Here is a 9,467-nt window from a genome sequence, read left to right on the forward strand (position 1 = left end):
AAGCCCTTTCTAGGGCCAGGAGGGTCACACCTACCACACCATGGGCCCAACTCTGAGCTATTGTGGAATTGTGGCACGATTCACACATTTTACCCACAAAGAGGGGGGGCCTGGGGTCTCTTCCCTCTACTCAGAGCAGGGCTGAAACCACACCTTTGTGTGCCCAGGATTGAAAGGTGTCCTTGCTGGGCAGGCCAGGACACCAGTAGGTGTAACTTTACCCTCCGAGGACACTCAGAAACCAGATTCCAGATGCCAGTGGAGAGGTGGAAACGGGATCCCCTGTGCCCATCCAGCCTGACCAGCCCCCAGGCACAAAACTGGGCCATTCAGTGACAGTGCAGAGCACCTGGTACAGCAGGCAGGATGCCCACCACATGGGGAACCAGGCAGGCAGGCAAAGGGGCTCCATCCCAGCAGAGCCGTGCAGGTCCCCTGCCTCAACTACACCTCTCTCTTTACCCCTGCAGCCAGCCCCAGGAGGGTGGAACACACACACACACACACACACACACACACACACACACACACACACACACACGGGCTGGCACACATGGTCCTTAATCAGGAGGATAAGGGTACCCCAACCCTGCAACCGTGCCTTGACTTCTTTACTCTCCTTGGCTCAGATGTGGAGGTGGGGAGTAAAGAGGACCTCCAGACCCACCAGGCTGTCAACCTGTGTCCATAGGGAGAGGCTGGCCCCTGCAAGCAGCTGTCACCACTGGAAGCCTAAGCAGATGCCCCTCTACACAGCCCTAGGGCAGCAGCTGCTCCTCTTTTTTTTTTTTTTTTTTTCCGTACTGGGGATGGAACCAAGGGGCATTCTACCTGCGAGCTACACCCCCAGCCCTATTTTTTATTATTTTGAAACGGTCTCACTGAGTTGCAAAGGGCGTAAGTAGCTGAGGCTGTCTGCAAAGTGTAATCCTCCTATCTCTGCCTCCCAAATGCTGGGATGACAAGCCTGCACCACCACGTCCAGCCAGCAGCTGCCCCTCTTGATTAGCTCACTGTGGTCACAGCAGGACTGCCAAAAATACCTCACGTGTACTCGTACACCCAGGCCCTCGGGTAGCCACAGTGGGCTGCTGCTGACAGCAGGAGGATTTCACTTCACCCAAGTACACACTCCGGTGTAGCCAGGGAGGGCCTGCCCATGAGGACCTAGGAACTGTGAGGGAAGGTAGTGTCTAGGGAGGGTGCCCTAGGAACAAGGGAGACAGGTGAGAAGAGATGGGAAGCAAGTGCTTCGAGGTCCAGGGCCAGGAGTCACTCCTGACTCTGTTCAGCAGGATCCTCTGCCTACATGTGGGGAGTCACAGGGGAGCAAGAGGAGAGCAGCTGGGGAGGGCTCCAGAATATCCTGAGATGAGGTGGCAGGACTTGTGGGTACAAAGTCGGCAGCTTCCAAAATGACTCCCGGGCTTTGGTTCCAAGTGCCCCCAAAGTACAGCTGGTCCTCATGAGAGACCGAGGTGTATAGTCTCCACCCAGACAGGCCCCAGGGCCTCCTGCTTTCAACCAACAGAAAAATTTGACAAATATAAGAAAATGTGCAATTACTTTTCATTGTTTTTTGGTGCTTGGGATTGAGCCCAGGAGTATTCTACCCTGTACACCTCCAGCCAAATTTTATTTTTTATTTTGAAACAGCATCTCACTAAATTGTCAAGTCTGGTCTCGAAACTGTGACCCTCATGCCGGGCATGGTGGCGCACGCTTGTAATCCCCGCACTTGGGAGGCTGAGACAGGAGGATTGCACAGGTTCGAAGCCAGTCTCAGCTACTTAGTGAGGCACTCAGCAACTTAGTGAGACCCTGTTTCCAAATAAAATATAAAATGGGTTTGGGAGTATAGCCCGGAGGTAGAAAGCCTCTGGGTTCCACCCCCAGTACCACCAAAAAAAAAAAAAAACTGTGACCCTCCTGTCTCAGCCTGCCAAATACTGGGATGACAGGTACGTGCCACCATGCTCAGCTGCAGTTACCTGTTTTATGGTGCTGGGGATTAAACCCAGGGGCTTCTACCTCCAAGCTACAGCCCTTTTTATTTTTATATTGAAACAGGGTCTCACTAAGTTGCTGAAAGCCTCACTAAGTAGCTGAGGCCACAAACCTGCAATCTTCCTGTCTCAGCCTCTCAAGTACTGGGATTACAAGCATGCGCAACCACGCCCAGCTCTTTTCATTTGAATTCAAATATATGACATAAATGTTTACTTTCCCCCCTGTGGTACTAGAGATTGAAACCAGAGGTATTTTACCTCTATGCTACACACCTAGACCCTTTCATTTTTTGTTTTTGAAATGACCTTAGCTGAGCATGATGGTTCATGCTTGTAATCCCAGCATTCAGGAGGCTGAGACAGGAGGATCCTGGTTTGCAGACAGCCTCAGCTACTTAGTGAGGTCCTTTGCAACTCAGTGAGATCCTGTTTCAAAATAAAGAATAAAAAATAGGGCAGGGGGTGTAGCTCGGAGGTAGAATGCCCCTGGGTTTCGTCCCCAGTACCGAAAAAAAAAAAAAAAAGAGAAGAAACAAAGAAAAAATAAAGAAACATCCTTGCTAGGTTGTTGAATCTCATTATGTTCAGGCTGCTTCTGAACCATGTGATCCTCCTGTCTCAGCCTCCCAAGTATTGAGATTGCTGGCTTTCACCATGCCTAGTTAAGATTATGTGTGTATGTGTGTTACTGGGGGTTGAACTCAGGCATGTTTTGCCTCTGAGCTACACTCCCAGCCTTTTTTATTTTTTGTTTTGAAACAGTCTTGCTAGGTTGCCAAGAGCCTCACTACATTGCTGAGGCTGTCCTCCAACCTATGATCCTCCTGTCTCAGCCTCCCAAGCACTGGGGTTACAGGCATGCACCACCATGCTTGGCTCCTGGCTACATAAGTTTTAAATAGAAGTCAGTCCGTGAAGACAGGAGAGCTGGCATGGGGGCCCACATCTGACCCTTCTCTGGCCCTGGGGGTCTGAGCAGATAAGGCTCATGTGGAATTCCCACAACTAGAGCTGCTTAGCACTGTAGTACTCAGAGTGCTATGCTCTGATGTCTCCAGGGAGGGCAGGGCCTGGGGAGGGAGAGCCTCTCCCCCCCACCTCCATCTGAGGAACTGGTGAAGGGTCATCCTGAGTGTCCTGGCCACTTCTCAGAACCTCAAAGTGGGCTAGTCCTCCCACCCTCCTAGACCAGGGCCTGAAGCACATGGAGTTGAATCTCAACATGACCTTTTCTTGGTTGCAGGGGGTGTCAAGGAGGGCCAGGTGCCGCAGGCTGCCCTGGGTGTCCCACCTCCTGGGACAGGGGGCAGCTGTCACACACCTGTGGCTGAGGAGGAGGTGGGCATCCCAACACCAGCACCAGGGCTCCTGCAGGTCACAGAGAGGAGGCGTAAGTATTACTGACCTGTCACACACACACACACACACAGAGAGAGAGAGAGAGAGAGAGAGAGAGAGAGAGAGAGAGAGAGAGAGTGTGTGTGTGTGTGTGTGTGTGTGTGTGTGTGTGTGTCATGAGTCCCCAAGGAATGCCACAGCCTGAGAATAGGTCTGGGAGGGCATGCGCATAGACCCTCAGCTGTACTATTTATTTATTTATTATTCATTCATTCATTCATTAGTACTAGGGATTGAACCCAGGGGCATTTTTCTTTCTTTTTCTTTTTTTTTCCCCAGAACTGGGAATTGAACCTAGGACCTATACCCTCAATCTATTTTTTTTTTTTTAATTCTTTATTTTGAAACAGGCCTAAGTAGATGAGGCTGGCTGGCTGTGAACCTGCGATCCTCCTGTCTCAGCCTTCCAAGTTCTGGGATTTTAAATGTGCGCCACCATGCCTGGCCTATCCTTTTTTTTTTTTTTTTTTTTTTTGGCAGTACTGGGAATGGAACCCAGGGTATTCTATCACTGATATACACCCCCAGCCCTATGTTTTATTCTTTATTTATTTATTTATTTTTTATTTATTTATTTTTTTTTGCGGGTCTGGGGGTGGAACCCAGGGGCATTTGACCTCCGAGCTACACCCCCTGCCCTATTTTTTATTCTTTATTTTGAAACCGGGTCTCACTGAGTTGCAGAGGGCCTAAGTAGCTGAGGCTGTCCGCGAACCGCGATCCTCCAGGTCTCAGCCTCCCGAATGCTGGGATTACAAGCGTGCGCCACCACGCCCGGCTATTCTTTATTTTTTGAAACAAGGTCTCACTGAGTTGCAAAGTAGCTGAGGCGGTAAGTGAACATGATCCTTCTGTCTCAACCTCCCAAATGCTATTTTTTTATTCTTAATTTTAAGTGGTACTAGGGATTGAACCAGAGGCATTCTACCTTCAAACTATACCCCTAACCTGATTTTATTTATTTTTTTTGGAAACAGGGTCTCACTAGGTTGATAAAGAGTCTCACTACTTCCTGAGGCTGTCCTCAAACCTGCGATCCTATCTCAGCCTCCCAAGTACAGGGATTACAGACATACACCACTGCTCCCAGCTCATTCTTTATTTTTTTGTTTTATTTATTTATTTATTTATTTATTATTATTATTATTTTTTTGGTGGTACTGGGGGTGGAACCCAGTGGCTTTCTACCTCCGGGATATACTCCCTGACCTATTTTATATTTTATTTGGAAACAGGGTCTAAGTTGCTGAGAGCCTAAGTAGCTGAGGCTAGCTTCGAACCTGTGCAATCCTCCTGTCTCAGCTTCCCAAGCAAGGGGATTACAAGCGTGCACCACCACGCCTGGCTCATTATTTTGAAACAAGGTCTCAGTAAATTGTGGAGGGCTTCACTAAGTACCCAAGGCTGGCCACTAACCCAACCCTCCTGACCCAGCCTCCCAAGTACTAGGATTACAATCGTGCACCACCACACCCAGCTAGCTCTCCAGTCTTTTGAGTGCAGAATGGAGGATCTGGGGTCCGGGTTCGCCCATCTGGTTCAACTAGGGGCACTGTGAAGAGGCTGTGCTCTCCTCATGGCCCCGCAGGCTGAGGGGCCTCCTTGGAGGACTGGGCATGGCTGTCTTTCTGTTCCCTAGAGCCCCTGAGCAGCGTCTCCTCTCTAGAGGTCCACTTTGACCTCCTGGACCTCACTGAGCTGACTGACATGTCAGACCAGGAGCTGGCCGAGGTGTTTGCTGACTCTGATGACGAGACCCTGACCAGTGAACCCCCAGCAGGTGAGCTGCACCGGGGTGTGGGAGGGCAGAGAACGGGTGGTGGGCTGGGCCCACGGGGAAATCCTGGGCCCACTGCTCCCCTGTCCCTACTTTTGGAAATAACTTCATTTCAAATGTGTCACTGAACAACACCCTGTTTCAAATTTAAAATAAAAAATTAAAAGGGCTGGAAGTATAGTTTGGAGGTAGAATGCCTCTGGGTTCAGTCCCCAGTTCCAAAAAAAGGGTGGGGTGGAGAAGGCTGGGGATGTGCTTCAGTAGTGGAGCACTTGCCTAGCATGTTCAAGGCCTGAGTTTGATTCCTAGTACCAGACACGCAAAAAGTACCTATCATCACCACACCATTTACCCACTACTTGCCATGATTGGCCCAGTATGAAGGAATTTCCCTGACAAACTGCATCTCCCTTTGTTTGTTTTGTTCTTTATTTTTGTGGTGCTGGGGATGGAACCCAGGGGCATTCTACCTCTGAGCTACAACCCCCAGACCTGTTTTTTAATCTTTATATTGAAGCAGTCTCACTGAGTTGCAAAGGGCCTCACTAAATAGCTGAAGCTGAGGCTGTCCACGAACTACTATCCTCCTGTCTCAGCCTCCCAAATGCTGGGACTACAAGTGTGTTCCATTACACCTGGCTCTTATTTTTTATTCTTTATTTTAAAACAGGGTCTCATTTAGTTGCAAAGGGCCTCACTAAGTTGCTGAGGCTGTCCGCGAACTGCGATCCCTGTCTCAGCCTCACAAATACTGGGATTACAAAAATGCACCACCACGCCCAGCTTTTTTTTTTTTTTTCCTGGTACTGGGGACTGAGCCCAGGGACTCTACCTCCAAGCTACCCTCCCAGCCCTGTTTTGTTTTTTTAAATTTTTAATTATTTATATTTTAATTTTTTGGTGGTACTGGGGTGGAACCCAGGGCCTTTTCTACCTCCGAGCTATACTTCCAGACCTATTTTATACTTTATTTGGAAACAGGGTCTCGCTAGGTTGCTGAGAGCCTCACTAAGTAGCTGAGGCTGGCTTTGAACCTCCTGTCTCAGCCTCCACCCAAGCACTGGGATTACAAGTGTGTGCCACCATGCCTGGCATTATTTTTGTTTTGAAACAGGTTCTCACTAGGTTGATAAGAGTCTCATTACTTGCTGAGGCTGTCCTTGAGCCTATAATCCTCCTGTCTCAATCTCCCAAGTACTAGGATCATAAGCATGTGCCATCATGCCCGACTCTTAACTTGTTTTTTTTTGGCGGGTCTGGGGATGGAACCCAGAGGCATTCGACCTCCGAGCTATACCCCCTGCCCAATTTTTTATTCTTTATTTTGAAACAGTGTCTCACTGAGTTGCGGAGGGCTTCACTTAGTAGCTGAGGCTGTCCGTGAACCACGATCCTCCTGTCTCTGCCTCCCAAATGCTGGGATTACAAGTGTGCCCCACCACGCCTGGCTCCAACTCTAACTTTATTTTTCAAATAGGGAACAAGAGGCTAAAGCCACTGTCCTTTTTGTTGTTGTTGTTGTTGTTTTTGTGGGGTTTTTTGCGGGTCTGGGGATAAAACCCAGGGGCATCTGACCTCCGAGCTATACCCCCTGCCCTGATTTTTATTCCTTATTTTGAAACAGGGTCTCACTAAGTCGTGGAGAGCCTCACTAAGTAGCTGAGGCTGTCGGCGAACCACGATCATCTGGTCTCAGCCTCCCAAATGATGGGATTACTAGTGTGCGCCACCACGCCTGGCAACCACTGTCCTTTGAGTATAATTTATTTGTTTACTGGTACTGGGAATTGACCCCAGGAGTGTTATACTATCAAGCTATACTCCTGGTCCTTTTTTTTTTTTTTTTGGTGGTACTGGGGGTAGAACCCAGGGGCTTTCTACCTCCGGGCTATACTCCCAGACCTTTATTATATTTTATTTGGAAACAGGGTCTCACTAAGTTGCTAAGAGCCTCACTAAGTAACTGAGGCTGGCTTCGAACCCGTGCGATCCTCCTGTCTCAGCCTCCCAAGCGCAGGGATTACAAGCGTGTGCCACCACGCCCGGCTGGTCCTTTTGATTTTTATTTAATGTGGTACTGGGGATTGAACCCAGGAGCATTTGACCCCTTACACTACACTCTCATCCCTATTTTTTTTTTTAAAACGGGATCTTGCTAAGTTGCTGAAGGTATCAATAAGTTGCTGAGCCTGCCCTCAAACCTGTGATCCTTCTATCTCAGCTTCCCAAATACTGGAATTACAGGTGTGCACTACCATGCCCAATTTAGAAAAAAAAATTTTTTTTTCTTGCACTACTGAGTGTCTAACTTAGGGGCATTCTACCTGTGAGCTATACCCCCAACCCTATATTCTTTTAGTTTGAAACAGGGTCTCACTAAGTTTTGGAGAGCATAAGTTGCTGAGGCTGACTGCAAACCTGCGATCCTCCCATCTCAGCTTCTCAAGTACTTGGATTACAAGTGCATCAGCGTGCTTGGCTTCAGTTTTGAATTTATCAGTTTTAAATTTTAATTATACATTAAACCAAGCACAAAGGTGGGTGGGGGAATTTGCCAGCCTGGGCCCCTCCTCAGCTCACTTGACTTGGTATCCCCGCTGAATCCCAAGGAGGTATTGCCATTGGCTGGAGATCCCCAAAGGCCCCAGACCACAAGGCAATGGTGGAGGTGCAGAGGGCCAGCCTGGCCTCCTCCCTTCCTGCTCACCAGCCATGTGAACAGGGCCCCTGGTGTGCTGTCACCCTTCTGTCTCTCCTCCAAGATCTGTGGTCAGGGCACAGGTCTCACTGTCTAACAGGGGCACAACAGTATCCTCCAGTCTGTTTCAACAATAAAGAACACTGATGTGTAGCCGGGCATGGTGGTGCACACTTGTAATCCCAGTACTTAGGAGGCTGAGACGGAGATCTCAGGTTCAAGGTTAGCCTTGGCTACTTAGTGAGGCCATCCACAGCTTAGTAAGACCCTGTTTCAGAATAAAGGATAAAAAATAGGGCTGAGGGTATAGCTGAAAGGCAGAATGCCCCTGGGTCCCATCCCCAGTTCTGATGTGACTGGCCTCTGATCGGGATGTTCTGGCTGTAAGGTAGAGGGAGCAAAGGGCTATGCCCACCTCCTTTCCACACAGTCCTTCCTCACCCTGAGGCCTGAAACTATACACATGCATACACGGGCCCAGGACAAAACAAGCAAGAGTATGTACCTGCACAACACAGCCGCACACCACCCCGGGCCTCGTTCAAGGCATGGCCCTACTGACTGCTCCCTGAGGGTGTTGGGGGTGGCAGCTGTGTGCCCCTGGGATTCTGTAGGTGCCCTGGTGTGACAGGGGCATGGGGAGTACAGAAGCGGGGCCCCAGCTTCTCCCTCACAAATGCCCTTCTCCCAGCTTACTTCTAGGACAAGCCCACTGCCTAACGCTGGCAGGGCTCCACCAGACTCGGTGTCCCAGGTAGCAGCTCTTTCTGGTTGTGCCCTGCCCCATGGCTGCTGTGGCTGGCTAGACAGGATTTGGGGACTCAGACCCCAGCCCACCTGAATCCCCAGTCCATGTAGCCTATCCGCTGAAGGACTGACCTCTTGAGTCAGGGCAGAGGCTCACAGAAGCCAACAGGCCTCGGGCTGTACTGGTCCCTGGGGGGACTGGGGAGGCCCTGCCAGGACCACTGCATGACCACGCAGGAGCCACGGTCAGGGTGTCACAGCATGGGCTGAGGTGTGGCCTTGGAAAAAGACCCCACCCATCATGCCCGTAGCTCTAGTGGAGCTAGCTTCTGCATCTGTGTGCACAGGGATCCCCCCAACACAGTGGCAGACCCCATGGCGGGGGTACCTGTGCGCCAGGCACACTGGCCAAGGCAGCAACAAGTGCCCCCCAACCGCTGCCCTATTCCCATCAGGTCTGCACCCACAGCCCCGGGCGGGCTGCCTACGCTCCCCCTCCTGGACACGGACACGGGCTGAGCAGAACCGCGAGAAGCAGCCCCTCGGAGACCCGGAGCGGCAGGCAGCCATCGTGGACACATTTCTCACTGTGGAGGGACCCAAGGAGGACTAGGCCCACTCCACCTGCTCTGGAGCCACCACAGGCTAAGGCCAGACCACCACGGTGATGGCAAAGCCGGGAAGCCCTGGCCTGGGGAACACACTCCACCCTCCCTACGAGGCTCCAGCCACCCTTCCTGGTGGCAGGTCAGGGTAGCGGTGCCAGGCATACCTCTGAGCACTCAGCACAAGCACAGTCCAGTGGCCTTAGGTGTAGCTGATTTCTGGGCCCTGGATC

At 50.7% G+C, this 9,467-nt stretch overlaps 1 protein-coding gene across 1 annotated transcript; it reads left to right on the forward strand.

Moving 5' to 3' along the window:
* Nucleotides 1-5,114: 5,114 nt before the first annotated feature.
* DBNDD1 (dysbindin domain containing 1) lies at nucleotides 5,115-9,242 on the forward strand (the record flags this gene model as incomplete). Its single annotated transcript, XM_080704226.1, has 2 exons — nucleotides 5,115-5,187; nucleotides 9,085-9,242. The coding sequence occupies 2 exons, from the start codon at nucleotides 5,115-5,117 to the stop codon at nucleotides 9,240-9,242; spliced, it is 231 nt and encodes a 76-aa protein (XP_080560352.1).
* Between the last annotated feature and the right edge of the window lie 225 nt (nucleotides 9,243-9,467).

This window comes from Muscardinus avellanarius, assembly GCF_963383645.1.
Source record: "Muscardinus avellanarius genome assembly, chromosome: 10".
Classification (NCBI taxonomy): domain Eukaryota; kingdom Metazoa; phylum Chordata; class Mammalia; order Rodentia; family Gliridae; genus Muscardinus; species Muscardinus avellanarius.